Source organism: Porites lutea, chromosome 1 (genome assembly GCF_958299795.1).
Source record: "Porites lutea chromosome 1, jaPorLute2.1, whole genome shotgun sequence".
Lineage (NCBI taxonomy): Eukaryota > Metazoa > Cnidaria > Anthozoa > Scleractinia > Poritidae > Porites > Porites lutea.
Genome location: NC_133201.1, coordinates 4391131 through 4410889, shown reverse-complemented (window position 1 = coordinate 4410889; position 19759 = coordinate 4391131). Strand labels below are relative to the sequence as shown.

The window sequence follows — 19759 nt, the reverse complement described above, 5'->3', positions numbered from 1 at the left end:
CCTTTTTGGATAGTTTTGCCGCAGAAAATTGTCATTTAATGATCATGAAACCAATATTTTTTTCTACCCTTGTCGCATTCATGGGACCTGGGTCCCACAGGAAGTGACCTCGGACCTTTCCACAAGACTCAACGCATGCGCATAACTGACTGGCTCGGTTGCCCAAGATGGCGTCCTTGTGCCGGTTTTTTGTTTGTTGAATATTTATAGTTTTAAGAGAATGAATTATGCACTCTTAGAGTTTCTGGATGTAAATAGGGCAAATGTGTTTGCCATTTACTTGTTTGGTGCACAGTTATTGAAGTATCATTACCAAATTTGAAGTAAAAAGTAGAAGCATAATTTCTGCATATTTGCCTTCAATGAGCATAATTTACAAAAACTGGCATAATTATTGGCACAATTTTAGAAAAGCACTGCTAGTAGCAAATAATGCTACTTTTTCGAGCACAATCTATCACAGCCTAACCTCCCCCCCCCCCCCCCCCCCTGCTGCCCCTGGATCCGCTTCTGCAAATTACAATTTCTTACTATAAATTTTTGTGATGAAAACATACTCTTTGATAGTAACGTTTCATTGCGAATCATTCTATGAATAAGCCAGCTCATGCAACATGTGGTAAATACAATAGTTCTCAATTTTTCTCAACATGGTACAAGAGTATGAAAATATGAATTCGTTTTTCATAATCTAACAATAAATAGGTAAATATAATTAGAATGCTTTTACCACTTTCATAGGCGTCCTGACACACCCCTTACCCCAGCCCCCCGCCCCCGCGGCGGGATGTAACAACGGTCAACGGTGCTGTAATGCGTTTTTGTGGCAAATGACGATCTACGCTTTAAAATTCCGCTTGGACTATTTTTGGACAATGAAGAAAAGCAGGTATAGAACGTTACTTAAGCCTCGTCGCGATGAACAAATTTGACTATCCACGCTGTAAAATTCCGCTTGGAGTATTTTCGGACAATGAAGAGAATCAGGTATAGAACGTTACTTAAGCCCCGTCGCGATGAGCAAATTTCAGGTTACAATTTTTAAATAATGCCCGTGTAGATGAGAAACTGTTTTCGCCTTTCAGAAAATACCGTTTTCTGGCTTAAAAAAGGCCCTTTGCTCAGAGGGAACGCGCACGCTTTGAGCTCAATTTCAGTCTTTCGTGGACTCCTTGTTGTCTAGTTTTTCTTCTTGTTGTTTTGTTTTCGTCGTCTCTACAACTCCTACGTTTTCCTTTTCAGTGGTCTGTAAGTCCTCTTTTTCTTTTATTGATATTAATATTTCTGGTTTATCTTCCAAGGCTTCAATTGTTTCTGTCTTTTCCTCTCTCGAGTGTCCATCTTCAAGCCCAATTTTCAGATCTTGTTTATCTTCTTGTATGTCTACCTGAATAAGCAAGAAATGTTAGTGGACGATGTCATTTTAAAAAACTGAGGTTAATACTGTAGAGTGTGGGGTTTTTAATGCTGATGTTTGCATCCACAAACCAAAAGTCTGAACGAACTTCCACAACATAAGAAACTACTGAATTTCAAAGGTACTCAGTGCTCTATAGCTTTCATTTGCCTGATAGCACTAAAGTCTTCCCCAAAGGTATCTACGCTGACTGGTTTAAACTCCCAATGTTGCATTATTGTGTTCACTCTTTAGAGCAAAGAAAATATACTTTTCTCGTCGACAAAAACAGACGATGTTGCTTACCTACAGAGATTAAAATTACAACATTAGTGGGTGAGTTATTATCAGCTGGGAAAGAAAATTTTGTAACCTTTTCGTTCTCCTCTCTCGAGTGTTTTTTCACTTGCTCTTTTTTAAGTTCTTCCTCCATTGTTTTACCCATGTGAGTGTAGTAATTCAAGGCTTTTCGAACGGGCTCCACAAGATGCTCCTAGTGAGGAAACAGAACAGAGAGCACGCCATGAATACCTTGTAAAAGAGTCGGCGCCAATGAACGGTTCTTTTACTGTTGGGGAAAGGCAATGTGTTTTTAAAAGGAGAAATTGTCGGCGAATCAGCTCTTTTTAGGAGCAGGGTGACTCCGTCACAGATTATAGACTCAAACTGCATAAAATGTCTTGTACGTAAAAACATAGAAACTTTAGTATGTGTGAGTAACTAGCTATCTAGTCAAACTCCTATTTGATAGTAGCCCTGCCCCATAACAATGGAGATTGTGTTGAGCTGTGACCAAAAGATCAGACAGCTTAAGTAGATATTTCTCAAGTGCTTTACAAGTCTGTCTGGTTTGCAGTCTTGTGACAGCTGGAATTAGTAAATAAAATAGTGTGGATTTTCTTGCCTATATTTTTGGGAGAAGATCCCCAACTGAAAGCAGGCCCTTAAAGTAACGCTTTTTTGCCTTACGTGCTGCGAATCAATCCATCCCACCTACCAAAGCCCAACCCATGAGCCCAATTTACCTAACAAATTGTACGCATTTCAAAACCCGGCAACAACAGAGTTTTAAAAACTTAATCGTGTATAGAAATATTTCAGTGCGCCACTGGGTTTACTGGGATGGTATCAAAAATGGGTACGTTATGCGTATGACTGCAGGACTTGGTTATAGTTATGGTTTTTCTTAAATAGACACAGATTTTGTAGGTAACTGGATTGCTGTGGAAAAGAACTTAAATATATGAGTATTAAGTACCTCCAAGACTGGAAAGAGTTGTTCAAGTGCTTCAAATAGTGGGATCAAAACAAATCGAATAAAACCAATTTGAGCCGATGGCTTGGTCACCTGAGACGGACAAAATACACATGGTCAGTTACTATGGTTACGAGATATGACGTCATAAGCACCAATGCATGCTTTTCAACTTTTATTCAACAATATGAGTATACACAGAGACATACAGACGAGAGGGAAGAGCTGAAAAGGCAAACAAACAATCAAACAAACAGGCAAACAAATAAATAAAGGACATAAGTCAAATAAATAAATCGATTGGTCGAGAATTGCACAAAACAAATACCGAACCTTATCTCTATCCATGAATGGTGCTACTGGTAAGCCTTCCAGCTTCTCCACATCACTCTAAACACGAAGGAAAAAAAAAGTGACAAAATACTTATTGCAGGACTGTGATTGGTGTTTTAATCCAAGATTAGACTTTCAGTTTTTCCACTGTGACTTTCAGTTTTTTTTAGCTATATTTATACTTGGCCTGAAATTTTGCGGCTCGTGTACGTAATACAAAGCTCATGTACACTTCCTCGAAATTCTTTTAAAAACTCTCCACTAATCAGGTTGGAGCATTTTCCTACACAGATGTCTTGGATCATAGCTTTTCCGGCGCTTAGCCCCGGTTGCATGCGTTAAATTTTTTGCCCAGCGATTTTTGCGCCATTTGTATTTTTACAGACTTAACATGACCGCATGTATGCTTTCCCACACATTGTACCTGGCACAAATGTTTTCCCGCGCTTTGGCAATTTTGGCACTGGGTTCAAATGCTTTTCTGCGATTGGCACTGGGAGCTACTTGGAGCATATTTTCTCGTTTGAAAAACGGTGGATATATTTTCCAGCGCTCGGCAGACAATGCTGTAAATGCATATAGTTTCCCGTGGTCGGCAGGTAGTGCACATATTTTCCCTCACTCGGCAGACTGTGCATATATTTTCTCACGTTTGATATTGAATGCAAATGCTTTCGAGCGTTTGGCACAGGGTGCATGTTTTCGTTTGGTACACGCTAGGCAGACATTGCATATATTTTCCCGCGCTAGGCACACGGTGGATATATTTCTTGCGCTCGGCAGGTAAAGCATATATTTTCCCGCGTTCGGCAGACGGTACATATACTTTCCCGTTTTCGGCACCGGGTGCATAAATTTTGACCGCGCTTAGTACCCACACGGCACCGGACGAACTTTCGACTGCCAGAATATTTGACCGGACACTTCGTTCATACGGGACCGTTCAATATTTTCTGTCCGTTCACACGGAACTTTGAACGACCAAGTGTCTGACTTTTCGTACGATTAAGGTGGTTCCGTGTGAAAGAAACACCTAAACACACGAATTTTCAACCGGTTTAAATATTGTCCGACACCGAGTGAACGTTGCTTAAGTGCATATGTTTTCCGCATTTGTATAAGTCAACATTAACACTTAATTCTCACTTAGGGCAAAATGTTGACTTAGGGGAGCGGTAGGTGGGCAGTTTCCCAGAAACGTATCATGATCCCAAAGAGACCTGTTTGCGTTTATAACACCGTTTCTTTAAGTTTATCATTAAAAGCGAATACAAACCTGGATAAAGAACTCTTGCAAAAGACAATCCAGCCACGGTTCAGCAACTTCCATCGGCCGGGCTTCATTTGACACATCCGATACTTTGATCATTATCTGCATTAACTGCAAAAGAGAAATTAATCAAGAGATGGGAGTCAGGCCCTACCCTTACCGCAATGTACACTCTGTTTTACTTCAGCTAAAGGGTTTACGGTCAAGACGTCCGAAAGTCATCTCGCCCGAAAAGCTGAGTTATGTCGCCCAAAATCTTATCATTCTCAACAACACCCTAACATCTTTATCGCGGTTGTTGCGTCTCACCAAATCTTAAAGAACGAGATATATTACTCATTTATTGCGCTTGTTTCGTTTCACCAAAGCTTAAAGAACGAGATATGTTACAGAGTAACCCCGCTTGTTTCGTCTCATTATCGTTTAAAGAACGAGATATATTGCATCACTCTTCAGTAAAATTTCGGGCGACATAACTCTGGTTTCGGGCGAGATGACTTTCGCGCGAATTGACCGGTTACCAGCAAAAGCCTTTACAAGTACTCCCTCACGTCCCTAAGTAACCATGACAACCGAAAAGATTTCTTACCATGGACTTGTGTGCCTCGTTTTCAAAGCTAAATCCATCAGCCAAAATGTCCTTGAACTTGTTTAGGATCTCATTGTGTCTTGCCATATCAGTGGACAAAATACATCTGCAAAAAGAGATTAATACTGAATTCTCTTTAACAGATAATTTTAACATAATTTTGTTAGTTTCATCAGACTTGACAAGGACAAGACAACAGGGACCTTAAGATCCGACGACGTCGACGACAATGAGAACAGCAAAAAAGCAATACGTTTAATTAGTAAAACGACAACTTTGCACGTGCATCACGCTTTTTTGTACCTTTCTTACCCGTCGTTGCACGACTACAACGTGAAAATGCCTAGTTTCATATTTTTTAGCGCACGTAAACAAGCAACGACGAAATTTTCCTTCTCTTTCTAAACTGTTATAAGGCTCTTAGGACTTCAACTCCAGGAGAGTACGCGGACCTTCGACAAAGTGAGCGAGATGGAAAAATCGCGATGAAGATTGAAAAACCCCGAATTCACCTTTTAAGCCACGTTTTACCTGCCGTCGCGGTCCTCGCATCTTAAGGTCCCTAACCACTCGCGACTGCGGGCTCGTATCAATTCCTTTCTCCACACAACCCATGAAAGGTATAGAAACCACACCGTTGGGTTTGTGTTTTTTTGCGTACGTTCGAATCGACATGGAAGGATGAATGAGAAAGGGCCAATAGCTTATGACGTAACGGGCTAAATTAAATGACGTCACCATCTAACCTATAGCAGCCCGCGAATACAGCCGTCTTTCCTCCCGCTGGGAACGTTTCGCACGAGACAACTTCCCTAGCGGCGAGGAGCGTGGAGGGACAACAGCCTGGTATTCGCTGGCTAAACCTATAGTAACATGTCTAGAACTCAAATTTAATCCTCCGCTACAAATCCCACGCACCTTGATTGTCTTGTAACATTAAAAAATAGCTATGATTTGATCTAACCTTTGATTTTTTTTTAAAATCAAGAGAAAAACTACTAAGTAGAGAAAAGACTCGGCAACAATCTTACAACTTTTTATAATTATTACATGTTTTCAATTTCAGTCTTTGAGAACTCACTTGATCATTCCTTCGCGGAATTTCCTGAATACGTCTTGGCTAACATTTTTGAGAATGTCACAGTGAGGCTGAAATGAGGGAAAAAGAATACATAGAACTATAAGTGCATATCACGACATCCTTTACACCATTTCTCGTAAAAACATGTAAAAAGACTTCGAAGCCAATTTTACTTCATCATGGCACACAACGCCGTGTCTAACAAAGTAAGGCCAAGCTTAATCAAATCCAATAATTTTTTACCTGAGAGATGATGTCAAATGCCACGGCGCAATGGTGGTTTTCAAGTGGGGAGATGTCGTTGTATCGTATGGCAAGCTCTGTTCTGGCATTTACCTTAAAGAAAAGAAATTTATAAACATGATGAACTGATTTCCAAATTTTAAAACAGTTTTTTTCTACAAGGTTCAATAGGGAACTTAAGAACCACGACGACGACTTTGTCGACGACGACCGGAAGTGAGATACCGTGCACTGCGCAAGCGCGATTAGCAAATTTCGTCGTCGTGGTGTCGTCGACGACGCCAAACACAGTAGAATCACGTCGTCGTGCAATCCACAAGCTTTCGCAGGTATGAATCATTGTTTTTAAGCGATTTTTCAAGGGCTTTGTATTTTTTATCCTCGTAAATCCAGGTATCCTTTCTTTTTTCTCCTAACAAGCGATGTTGATTGAAAATTCGACTGATGAATTGTGTTTACTTCGAAGGCAACACTGAGCTGTGGAGGCCGAGCGAGCGAACTAGTAAGTGATAAATTTAGTTGTACGTATTTAGGAAAGGGAAATCATATATCTTTAATTTAGAGGAAATGAACTTTATGTGGAAAACAGCTATCGCATCGGAATGTCTCTTTTTCCAAAACTAACGTCTGACAGACACTCGGACTCGGTCATCTCTTTCAGGTTGAAAGTTGAATAATCTTCGTACGGAAAGCAGAGATTTTTCCATTTGAAAAGGTCAGACATTGCTAAAAATTCTTCATCGTCAATGAAAGTAGACGTACGGCTTATAAAATAAGATCTTGCATCGTTCTAAAAGACGCCTCTGCGAAAAAACTTTGTTGCGAACGAACATCACAGTTCTACAACTTCTACTTGTTTGTTTACATTCAGTGTCGTCGTCGTCGACCTACCGATCGACTGCATCTTAAGTTTCCTTTTTCCCGCCGAAACTGACGTTCTCGTTCCAGTCTTTTCCCGGTCAACAGACGTCGTCGTCGTGAACTTCGTCGTGGTTCTTAAGTTCCCTAATAACTGTCAGTCACTGTTGTCAGTAACTGTTACCCTTTACAAACCCACCATCCTCTTGTGGCAAATCACCTTGGAAACAAGAAGCTTCGAGGGAAGCATGCGCGAGTCTGCCTCCTCCGCAACCTCCGGTGCTTTGTTTTTCCCACAGAGGCGAGCGCGAAACACGAGTGACTGGTGACGAAGTGTAAGGGACCATAGGAAGGAGAAAAATCTGCCAGATGTCTCGCCCGTTTTCTCCTTCCCGCCTTCCTTTGCGCGCAGGTTTTCATAGAGAAAGAGACGTCTAAGTACGAGGGCTGAGGGCTTACTAACACAACACTTGCCGAGTTCCAAACTGACCGTGTCCAGCTCGTAATTATGATCCAGAATCCGGCTAGCTACCCGGAGAATCCCGAATTGTAGTTGACCATCATTGAACTAAATCGGGAAACCTGTTTTGATGCCATTAGCCTTACCCCTTGCCACTCTCCGATCTTTTTGCGCTTTCTACGATCGAAGTACCTACGAGAAACTAGCCTACTATTTCTCTTATTGCACGCGTTCCGCACGCAGGCTAACGAGGAATCAAAGCGCTATTGAACAGTGTAGACTGAGTCAAGTATAAAAGGATCAAATTACCTGGTAGGCGTTATTGTAACCAGGATGGTCCAAGTCATGACACAAAGCAGACGTCAGCATCACCAAAACATCACAGTCCTGCACTTTCCTGGGAATTTGCGTCAGCCATATCAAGCCATACATCTGATATGAAAAGATAAAATAAGGCTTTGTGATCAGAGTTTAAGGGGCTAGGGGAGAATCTTGGTTTAGGGGATCCGTCAATTACCCGTCCTTATTTGCAATGGAACTTATCATGACTTTTTGCAACGTTAGCGAATAAATGACTAATGCATATTAAACATTACAAACAACTAAACAAAAATGAACTTTGAAAAATAAAACTGTTAGCCGGACGAGCTTTCAAAAACTACAACATCAGTCGGTTTTATAATAATCTTCTTCAAGTTTTTCCACCGTGCCTTCTTTTGTATACTCTGTGTTATTTATATACCTTCTTTTACTGTTATCGGTTGTTTTTATTTCCTCGCACCGATAAATTTCGTGACACAGCCCCGTTACAGCCAAAGGTCACGAAAGAAGTGTCACGAAAAGTGGTCACACATTAAGAAGTGACAAACAAGAGAATTATGTCGACGTTTTCTCACCATTTGTGTTACACAGAATGCGTGTCTAAAATTATGGAAAGGAGTCGCATTGTAATTCCTGAAAACTTCAAACAAGAAGTTTTGAAGGATGGGTTTCTGTGAAAGAAACAGATAAGGAATAATCAGCTTAGACGGGATAAGCTTTTGCTACATAGCAGCCTTTCTGAGCAAAAACACAAAACGACAACGAAAAAATGAGCTGTACTATCAAGAAAAAAGCGAACAACATTGGATGACTTTCAGTTCTTCAGAAAAGGAGTGGACAGCAGAAGACGAAATATCTTTGAGAACGCGTATTACCATAGAGCGATTTCATTCCTATGACCTTGAAAATGGTTTCGGTAAGTGTTTGTTATTTGTTTTATCAGCCAATGGATGAAAAGATCAAAACATGGACTGTTCGTTTTCCCGCCAAAGAAAACCCTAATAAAGTACTAAAGTGATGACGTCATAAAAATGAAATTTCTGAAATTATGGGATTTGTCAGGATATTCTGAAAGAACAATGTCCAAGAGGCCTACTTGCCAAAAATGAGCATTTCGGGGCAAAATGTCGCTGAGATCGTAGCCCAGTTATGCTCAGAAAACTCCATACAAACCCTTCTTCACTTTCTGCTACTTCAATTCAAACGAGTCGTTTACAATAACTAACGGAACAAAGGATCTTTTACACAAGTTTATTACCTCAATGTGAAATTTCTCCATTAAGTTTAAGTCTATAAACATCTGCTGAAGTAAATACAACATTTCTGCATCTTCCCACTGCCTGAAAAGACAAAAGGTGTATAATCTTTACGTGAAATACCTACAGAAAAGAAACTCACACAACTAGGTTAAACCAGAGTTTAAAACCATCAACAGACGAGATACAATTATCTTTGACTCTGAAGATGACTACATTGTCAACATACCTGTCAATTAATCACATTTGCAGTCTTAATGGCCAATAACATTCCAGCTTAACTGACAGACGACCAAAACATCACCACTAAATTGACCAATCAGGTCAATAACCAAAGTTTAAGTTATAAAACTCACTTTGACTCTAAAGATGACTTAACTGCACGGGTTGTCGAGATATCAGTAAGTGCCAACAACAATCCTATTTGGTACCAGCCCTACTTATGAAATGACGCTTGGGTTCGAACTGTTATCTTGGGAATTCTTTTAACAAAGCCATCACATTATTTTCTGTATTTTGCCACGTATAGCGCTTGAAGAAAATTTAGTTTTAGTTTGTTCTTCAGAAAGGCAGGGTTCAAATTTTGCTTGCCAAGGCTATTGCATCCTTTTCCAAATTTGTTTAGAAGATAATTGACCTGGGTCTTTAACCATTGGCAAAGTAAGCAAGAAATTTACTTGCTACTCATCCCAAAAGAGGATGGAGATTTGTTTAAGCCCTGATATACCAAAAGAAATTTGAAGCTACAAATGAATTTTCCATACCAGTTATCAAACGAAGGCTTTCTTAACAGATTTCGGGTCTGCTCAGTGAGTTCTGCATTCCTAAAAAGGAAAGAAAGACACAATTAAAAAGTAGATGGATGAGAAAGCGCTTTAAACAGTCATGCCAGAAATAAACCTCTGCTCGCGGGGTAACATTTTCTAAATAACACACTAGAAAACTAACTTACGATAACTTCTTGAACTTGTCAAGTACAACAATGAGTTCTCCAGAGGATCTTTTACGTAAACTGTGTTTTTCAGAAGATGGTCTTTTAGACGTACCACTAAAAATGGAAAAAATCATTAAAAGTTTACAGACAAAACGAAATGTTCAAGGTACACAAAGATAGGTTTGACAAGGTGCAAAGAGAGTCAGTTACTTTTATTTGGCCAAGCTCAAGCTAGCATGTACAACCTTTAAAGTCACTTCAACTAGCCTCAAAATTTTTTTTGAAGAACACTGGTTACAGTTCTTCTGTTATTTAAATTGCTGAGGAAACTTCACTTGCCCATTAGGTAAGTTTAGAATAGAATTCACCTGCCTAATAGCAAAATCGTTATCCCCCGGCTATCGAACATGACTCTATATTTGCATGTTGTTTGATTGCCAGTGTGCAGTGTATGTCTCCAGGAATAGTTATGTCCTGTGTTTAAGAGTAAAACACAGGCTCTTTTGACATGATGACATAAATGTGAGGGCCCTGCCAGGGTAAATTCCGACAAGTGACATGGCCCAAAAAGTAGCGACAGTGCGTAAAATGAAATCACGACAAGAGACAACCTCCCTTGGCCAAATTGCAACAGTGACGGCAAAGCCGACAATAAGCGACAAGCATTTAAAAACACTGACACAAGACATTTTAAAATTCAGACAGGCAACATGGGACCCCCCCTGGCAGGGCCTCAAATGAATATTACATCACTTTAAAATCCACTATCTTACAACAGTACATACAGTACCTTGACATCTCTTTAGAAAGGCCTAACCAACTTAAGTGTTCTACACTCTATATGAAAAGAAAAAATACACAATAACTCTCATTAACCAAGTGAAAATTACAGACCAAGTTTACGTTCAAAAATTTATAGCCCAAGCAGGAACATGCTGGCCATAAATCAAAGGAAAAAAATTAGTATCTGTAATTTGCAGTAAGGACTATGAAAACATGGGTGTTGAGCCCTTAAGCTCCCAATATCCACAGACAAATTCTCAAAACTGATCTCCATACATTTGCATAAAGAATTAGTTGAGAGAATTTGATAAAAGATCACAGCATTTTCTCTTTGGTGATCATTTTACTAATTCTCATAACCCTTACTCTTGAGGATCTGCTGATGTTGTTAGGAGAAAATTGATCTTGGTCACTCTTGAGACGTAAAGGGCTAAGATGCATGGCTTTCTTTCTCTGGAACATAAGCACAGGGTTCGTACAGAGTTTTTATCCAAAATTCAAGACTTTCACTGGACTTTTTCCAAAACAATAATTTCTTTTTCCAGACTCAAGGTTATGAAATAGGTGATCAATAGAGAGCTTAAAAAAATCCTACAGGAACAAAGCTTTTTCCATGACAGGCAGGCAAGATTGAATAAGATTTCACAAACACAAAAAAAGTTTCACTTGAGAAGTACTTGTTGTAGCTTTAAAAAAAAATCAAGACTTTTTACCATTTTTTTAAAGACTTTACCTCTATTTTACAGACTTTTTCCAGTTCTGGAAAAGTGCTGGGCAAATGTCAAGACATTTTCAAGAATTCAAGACTATGTGCGAACCCTGTAAGCAATAGCTACCTGACAAGGAAGACCCAAGACCCATACCCTGTTTTGTGGCACGTACCAGTTTATAGTTTAACAAGGAATTCAGCTGTACAGCTGTATACATAGTTTGACATGTACATGTTTCCTGCAATGAAATTCGTACCACAAAAAGTGAAAGTTGACACTCTTTGAAAACATTAAAACCTTACATCACGAACCTCTAACTTCTGTTTGAAAGAATCAACTTTCAGTTTTATATCTTGTACAACAGAGGAGGTTTCTCCATTTTCTATGATGAGACTTCTCTCCAGAGCCTGTAGCCTGTAAAGTTAATAAGCTGAGAATTAGTGTAATTCAACATATTACAATATTATTAAAATTTGTTTACCCACGAAGCACTTACTAGTTCTGAGGAACTTGTCAAAAAGTGTCAGTGCATTACAGATCTAGTTGAAATTTGGAAATGTTGGCTTTTGAGGTGAGGGGAGAACTGGAGTACCAGAAAAAAACCTCTTGGAGCAAAGGAGATCAGAACCAACAACAAAATCAACCCTCACACGGTGTCAATGCAGGGATTTGAACATGGGCCACATTGGTGGGAGGCAAGTGCTCTCAACTCTGTGCCATTCCTTGCTTCCCAAAATAAATTAGTGTCTATAAATAGATAACACAAGTTGTTTTTGGGATTGGTAGAAAGCTGCAAATAATTTTTAACTGGGCTGCCTACAGCAGGGCCCAGTACCCCCTGGGATTTTCTCTGTCAATAAACGAACACTATCAATTATTAACTTAGTAAACCAGAGTGTGTTGCCTGGTCCATAAAGTATGTTTGTGCATCTTTCAAGAGTCTGTTTAAAGATTGATTTCTTTCTGTTTAATGCAACATGCGCTTTTTTGGAGGTATAAAATTCGGATAAGGATAAAGAAGACTCGTCTAACAAAAACAGGAACTTTAAGAAGGTCATCTCATAGCCTCATTGGCAAGAGGGCAAATACAATGTAAGTGGCAATGCTTCGAGAACACAAAGCTTCACCGGGAACTCCAAATACCAACTTACTAGCACAAGGTTTGGTGACTTAACATCCTAGAGCAGACAGTTGTTCTCAATGTGGCCCAGAGGTTTTGCTTTTGTTTGTATCTGTATCATTAAATTTGTGCATGATTGCCGATTCAACAAGGACAATAATATTGATGTTAGCATTCAGCTGTAGCATTAGCCAGTTTCGATAAACCTTGAAAGTTCATAGCTCACTTTAACATGCATACCTTTTTATGTACACGACCCGTATTTTACTCAAAGTGTTCTGAATATGTACATTGTACTGTAAATGTGAGGAGGTAAAGTACATATTGTAGGGTTTTAACTCCTGCGTGTGAAAAGTCTTTCCTTGAAAGAATGGAATATAATACTATTTGTAGATCGCCTTGTCAAATAGAAACATATTCATTTGGATAGTTAGGATGAGCTTTAAATGCAATATCTGACAGAAATAAAACTGAAACTTTATTTCCTTGTGATTTTTAATAAGCAGGAAATTACTGTTAAAAAGTATTTAAACACCAAAATTGACCCTGTCACACTTTATAAGCATGGACCCACAATAATGTTTGGAATTTCCGGTTAGATCAGTTATAGATTTATTGTCTTCTGATCATCACTTCCCCATGTATTGATGGGTTTTATATTTGCTAAGGTTTTATTTTAGCCCGTGTCTCCCTTCAGGAAAAAATCGCCATGGCAGCCCAGTTAAATTTGCCTTTCGGCAAGTCTAGTTCTTTCTTTAACTCAGTGCCGAGCACCCTGTGCCAAAGGGGTACCCCCCACTGCAGATTGGCAGTTCAGATAAGATACTTCAAGTTATAGACACCTTGTTTCTATTGCATCCAGCGTGCATCCTGTTTCTGAATCTGAGGGGAAAATTAGATGCAAAAAATGCTGGTTAGATTAAGATGCATGAAATGTTCATTCTTTGCACCCTGCTCCAGACCTAGAGAAAGAGACTTTGTTGTCTATATCAGCGATTTAGACTGTCTGGGATGTAGCCTATAGCAAGACCTGTTGACAGCTATTTGCAATCCTAAGGGAATTATGTTCTATGTATATAAATGGCCTTACTGTTATCACTTCAAAAATGCTGATGTCTAGGGGTGCATATTTGGGTAATTACTGGTAAAAGAGATGTCAAGAGGCTCTTATGTTAGATTGTAACCCTCTTAAAAAAAACTGTGCTAGAAACAAGCTGTTTTCTCTATTAAAGAATCAATGTTCATAAATACTGACAATTTCACTAAAAATGCTAGTTTAGTGGAGTTGGCCCTGTTCCAATGTTCGAGGCACACAGTAATTTCTTTGTAAGAATGCCAGAATCACTCTCTCATACCAAAAGATGTCAAGAAGGTATGAGATTAGATTTTTAATGAGAACATTCAAACAGGGATTTACACATTTCAATAATTTTTCATTATCAGTGCAAAAACAAAAAACATATTGTTATGAGGCCAGTTGGGGGCAAAATGGAGTAATTAGGCCTTTACCTTAAAATAACATATTTTTCTTATCAGGTGCTGTAAGCACTTTATTAAGAAAGGTTTCTTGGAGAAAGAAGAAAATATCAATGGTAACAAAAGAAGACTATTATTTTCACGCCCCTTGTCAATTTGCACATGGCTTTTAAAAGAGTCAGTTGACTTTATAATTTGTTTCCCAGGCAACAAAGCCTTTATAGCATGCTCTAATCAATTATACCTGGAACAATTTTGGCGAGAAATGACATGCAAATTCTCAAAGCTTGGTCAACTGAATGAAAAACGACGTTAAATCAGAGTCTAAGTCGAACTATTAAAAATTGTAATCATTAGTGCACACTCATTCATTATAAGAATTCTTTCCCGAACGCTGCACCATTCTTCCGAATAGGATTACATCTGCATGATACATTTCAGGAATTGAATATTGAAGCAAAATATATCGTATGTGTAATTATCACGAGACTTGATCTGACAGATATTAGCCGCGGTGTTCTTTGAAATTTCTCACTCGAACATTGCTTTTCTGTTTATTTACATTTTTTTCAATTAATCTTATCAGTCGATGAAACGAACGACTTTCAGTGGAGTGCTTTCATCTACACGTATCAAGGTCGAATTTAGGCCAACACAAATCTGCTATGGAATATTTGACAATGGACACCTGTGTTTTTTATCGCTAAAATTAAATAAACGGGAAGTCCATAAGCTTAATGAATGAAGAGTCGACCTTTGGGAGCAATATGTTTTAATTCCTCACAACTTCCACTTTCCTCACACATGCACGTAAGCTTGAGAAAAGATTCCACTTGAGATAAACAATCGCGCTCAAATAATAAATGCGTATTGAACTGCTTCCTTCTCCTTCTTCAGATTTCGTACTGGCAGATGCAATTATTATATCAATCACTCAATATCACTAGAAAGTGAGACATGCTTGTAATATTAGGAATGACAGATATTTTTTCAAGCTATAGTACTATTTCCAAACAAAGTTTCCAGCAATTATAGCCCTACAGGGTTCGTTACAGAAGGTGAGAAATCATAGCTAAGTTGTTTATACCTCAATAAAAACAAAACAACAAGAAGTATTTGAGATCTATAGCCAAAACAGCGGGAAATAAAAACTGGATAATGACCCAGCAATTACGTCACTAACCTACAGAGAATTTTATTCGTAATTTAAAAAAAGACAAGATCAAAATTACCACAAAACCCACAGCTTGCACAATTCGCAGCGACAACTTCCAATTGATATCTTGTTTCTGGCGTGTTTTCTTGAATAGTCGGAGAGATGTTTACAATATTTCCCTTCGTGTTGTAGAGTTTTAGAATGTCATATGGCCCGGCTTCGGCCGCGCAGCGAAACAACTCTGTAAAAGAATCAACAGGCAAATAAATCGCAAATACTCGAACGAAGATACCATATCTTTATACATGAAAGATTGTGAAGTGGATGCACACAGACAGTACAGAGGCTTGTAGTGTAAATATTATATTTTTGCCCACAGCAAAAGAACATTTCCTGAGACACTGCCGGTAAAACAACCGCTAAATCTTTTCAGTGAAGCAAAGCTGGGTCAACTCAATAGAATACGATCTAGTTGCTTACATAAACAAAACGAAAACCCACCTTTGATTTCATCCACTGGAAAATCCGACGAGAACTCAGCCTGTTCGGGCTTTCCACCCACCGTGAAATAAACCACCTTTGTGGTCATTTTCTTCCAAGACAGGTCATCGAAAAAACTGCTGATATCTCAAGCTAGCTTACATATTTAAAGAGGATGAAATGACTAAATCTAACTCGCGGTAGAACACTTCATCTTCGATTTGATAACTCGCTCATCTGCAGCTAGTTAGCAGCTTGTGGGCTTGTGCTATGTAGATGTTACTGACGTCACTTCCTCTGAATACATCCGGGAGTCTATACCCATTAGTTTCCGGTAAACTCAACGGCGATTGCAGTGGTCAGCTGTTTTCTACCAAAAAAACAACATGGCGGACGATTAACTTCTTCTCTGCTTATAAAAGTGACCCATTTTGTCAATCATGTTTTCAGGCAGGAAGAAAGGAGGCATTCCGGGTAAGTTTATTAAGGATTGTTTACGCCTAAACTGATTCACAAGTTGAAAAAATCGCAAACAATTCTTTGTGTAGAATCGTACAATTGTGTATAAGTACTTTTTATCGTTGATCATAATGTAAAAAATGTAAGCTTATAGGCCTACCAGTATTTTCTGATGATATCCCTAATTTACATTAATTTGGAAGAGTGCTAAAAAAAATCTCTGTGGGATTTTGTTAGTTTATTCGTATTGGATTGTCCGACTTTGCCTTTAGAGTATGTAGATGAAGAAACCCAGGCTTGAAATGAATGCTAAGTGTTGATCACCCACTGCGCACTTCTGTAAAGCAGTAATGGTTATTTTCAGGCAAACCTGAGATTCCACACTACTCTTGGCCTAGGAAATAGGGAGTCGTTCTGTAGTTTTTCTACAAAACACAGAAAAATGTTTAATGTCCTTTATCCAGGAAGTCAGTGCTTAGGCTGACACCTTTGTAATCCCATCGTGCTACCTTTTTCATCAGCCATTCTTGAACGTAGTGAATATAGTTGAACATTGTGAATGTGATTAGTGGAGAGTTTGAGTGAGAGATTTGAAGATAATGGCAGCCTTGTTGCCCCGTAGTGGGTACTCCCTTATATAAGCTATATAGGTATGTGCTGCCCCATCGGGCCGGGTTTTTGCGCTGTTTTGGTCTGAAAACGGGTATACACTTTGCCCATTTTGGTTTGGAATCGGGTATGGTTTTTGAGGGCACTAAAGAGTGTATGAAAGTACTTATGGTTTCAATCCCAAATGAGTAAGAAAGAAAGAACAAAATGCGAATTCCAGTTGGATTCGAAGAATTTTTTTTGTTTGCACTCTAATCTAATTAATGATAACATAATTTCTGGGTAAAGACCAGGTCTGAAAATGGGTATGGATTTTATAGTTCTAGTCTGAAAATGGGTGTGGAAAATTACATTTTTTGGTCGGAAATCAGGTCAGGATTTGAAGAACCAGGTAGCACACCCCACCAAGAAATCCCAGGAGTAAGCCCCTGCCCCCCCCCCTCTCCCAGGGTTGTAGCCATGAGCAGAAACTTCAAAAAAAGGTGACCTTGCAACTCTTGGAAGACCTCGTAAGATTGGTTGGGAAAACAATGAATAAAGAAAGTTAACAATGGAACCAAGCCAAAAACCTAAAGAGCTACGACCCATTGGGGACCATTTAAATTAGAGGTTCTGAAGAGTTGCAAGGTTACTGATTGAAGAAAAAAAGGACTTTCATAATTTTTTTCATTATTCCTAAAATTACCTTATTGTCTAGTAGAATTTTCTTGCATTCATAATTTCTTTTAGAAACTGAAGAAGACTTGATGAGAAACACAGAGATAAAAAGAAGGCTCATCAGTGAGCTGTCTCTTGCAGTGAAGGAGGTTTGGAAATTTATTTTAAGAAGAGATTTGAACATTTCTAATGTTCAAATGAAAAATGTAAATGTAGTTATGGAGGATGCCTTCATAGTGCAAAGAAAGTAGAATTCTCAGCTGGTTTACATACAAGGTGTGCTGCAAATTGAACTTCTAGAGTAGGAACATTCTCACTCTTCTGTATTACAAAATTTAATACAAAAATTTTGTACAAAAGGTACCTGATCTGACACTGAACTTTAGTCAACATTGTACTATTGAAGTATATTGGGATTACTGGATAATCCACTAGCCTGCCAGAATTATTCTCATTTTTAAGCAGGATAATGTGTTAGCATTGAGGGATAATCTTCCAGCTTGGCAACAATCAGTCACCCTGGCAGGATCATCCACAAACAAAGTTTACAGAGTGTTTCAAGCCATTGAGATGCACATGGCCTTTGCTTATCCTATTTCAATGGCATGAAGCACTGTGGAGTATTAAGACTCTCCCCCGCACCCCACCCCTATGGATGGGTTGCTACTCCATTGCAGGGTTGTCTCCAGCAATATGTTGCTGGTGCCCATTTATACAGCTGGGTGGAGAAAGAATGTAGAGCAATGTTTCTTAACATATGCCCAGGCTTTCACACAGCTGCAAAAAATTGAAAAAAATTGCAAGTAAATGAAAAGCAGTGGAAGAGGAATATTGCAATTTTTGTGAAAACTGAAAAAATTGCAAAAATTGTAAAATTTGCAAAATTTGTTGAGTCAGTGAAAAGTACAAAATGTAGAAGTATTGGGGGCGGAGAGGGCCACAACTAAAACTGTGATTCAGTTTGCAAAACTATGAATCCAATAACTCTGAGGACAGGATATAATTATGCAAGTTAATCCTCTAGTCTGGCCAGAAAATCCACTTTCTCACCAGATGAAACACAAGCCTGGCGGGATAATATACCAGTCAGACAAATCAGAACTTTGCATGGGGTATTTTGCAAGAATTTAACCATTATCTATTGACAAAAAATACAATGAATACACTGTACATAGTGTCTTGGAACACTAAAGACAGTGCTTTTTGTTGAAAAGATGATTAAAACTATCGTTACTTAACAAAGGTCAGGTGGAATTTTGAAAAACGTCAAAACTCTTATAATATAAAGTTAACATTGTCCCCATCACCGAAAGTCATCAGGGCAAGGTGAATTTATGACAAATTCAATCATCGATGTTTCATATTCTAGACCAAGATTCTCTGATTCCTTTACCTATCGAAAGCGAAACATTTATACAGCGGCAAGCAGTTATTCAGTTTTTGCGGATATGGGAAGGAGTCTTGGTGCAAATGTCAGGAGTCATGCTCGTCGCAGTTCTCGCCTTCAATACTTGAAATACTTCGTTTTTGCGCGTCGAGCTCGAGTTTTATGTACAGTCTTTACTATCTCGAATGTACTTATTGAGATCATTAAGACCTTTCAGATCGCTGGACCTTCAAGTTTAGATTTCGCAGCAATAGTATCCAGGCTTAACTAAAAATCATCATTTCGTGTTGTAGAGTATTTTTCCTGATCGGGCGAATCGACTTAAGTCCGGGGGAAACAACTTCGGGCGAAACGCATCTCGCTGGAACTCGAATTTTTGGAAAGTCTGTCGGTTTACATGTGAGAGTGGTGACCCCTACTGATGCGTTAAACATTTATGTGCAATCGGGATGATGCCTTTATCCTCAATTTTTACTGGCAATCCCCAAGCACAAATTAGAAGACAACTGAAGGCAATGTAAAGGCTACGTTGAGATCATTTAAAGAATTTGTCTTCGCAACCCAACCATAGTGGTGAAAGGAAATACAAGGTAAGAGAAATAAATAGCTTAAGAAATAATTAAAAAAGCATAAATCACCATTTTTTCCCCGAAAGGCTTTTTTTGTAGCACAGTTGAGATGCTGATTATTTGCTGTACTTCAATTATTACTGATTCTACTCTTTAAGACTTACTGGCAAAAAAATTATATCCTTAAGTGGTCATAGTCAAACGATTTTATTCACTGATTAAATAATGTTGAGCATTTGTTCCCAAAGTTTTCCGAGGAATGTAAATTTGCGCAACCTTTTCCTAAAGTCGTACGAGTGTTTCATCCCATCTTTAAAACAACTTTAAAGATTTCCGAGGACTCCCGAAGTCTCACGA

The 19759-nt window shown here is 38.8% G+C and overlaps 2 protein-coding genes across 2 annotated transcripts in view; one reads left to right on the top strand and one right to left on the bottom strand.

Moving 5' to 3' along the window:
• Positions 1–559: 559 nt before the first annotated feature.
• On the bottom strand, positions 560–15976 carry LOC140942996 (high affinity cGMP-specific 3',5'-cyclic phosphodiesterase 9A-like). The gene is made up of 18 exons (XM_073392025.1): positions 15743–15976; positions 15318–15482; positions 13452–13491; positions 11801–11903; positions 10787–10833; positions 10015–10110; positions 9827–9886; positions 9065–9146; positions 8382–8477; positions 7795–7917; positions 6168–6260; positions 5925–5992; positions 4844–4949; positions 4261–4365; positions 2985–3041; positions 2655–2744; positions 1770–1889; positions 560–1387 (listed from the first exon to the last, which is right to left on the bottom strand). The coding sequence occupies exons 1-18, from the start codon at positions 15828–15830 to the stop codon at positions 1154–1156; spliced, it is 1773 nt and encodes a 590-aa protein (XP_073248126.1). The 5' UTR covers positions 15831–15976; the 3' UTR covers positions 560–1153.
• Positions 15977–16039: 63 nt separating this feature from the next.
• LOC140943025 (pleckstrin homology domain-containing family M member 1-like) overlaps positions 16040–19759 on the top strand; it is a 50101-nt gene continuing 46381 nt past the window's right edge. Inside the window, exons 1-2 of the mRNA XM_073392061.1 lie at positions 16040–16195; positions 17519–17595. Of these exons, the coding sequence (XP_073248162.1) occupies positions 16162–16195; positions 17519–17595 (111 nt within the window). The 5' untranslated portion in view covers positions 16040–16161. The remainder of the gene's footprint in view (positions 16196–17518; positions 17596–19759) is intronic.

Coding starts and splice junctions, on each gene's coding strand:
- LOC140942996 (XM_073392025.1), bottom strand. CDS start 15,830: ATGACCACAAAGGTGGTTTATTTCACGGTGGGTGGAAAGCCCGAACAG. Junction 9,887..10,014: donor GACAAGTTCAAGAAGTTATC/GTAAGTTAGTTT, acceptor TTTCCTTTTTAG/GAATGCAGAACTCACTGAGC. Junction 3,042..4,260: donor TGCAAGAGTTCTTTATCCAG/GTTTGTATTCGC, acceptor CTTCGTGTTTAG/AGTGATGTGGAGAAGCTGGA.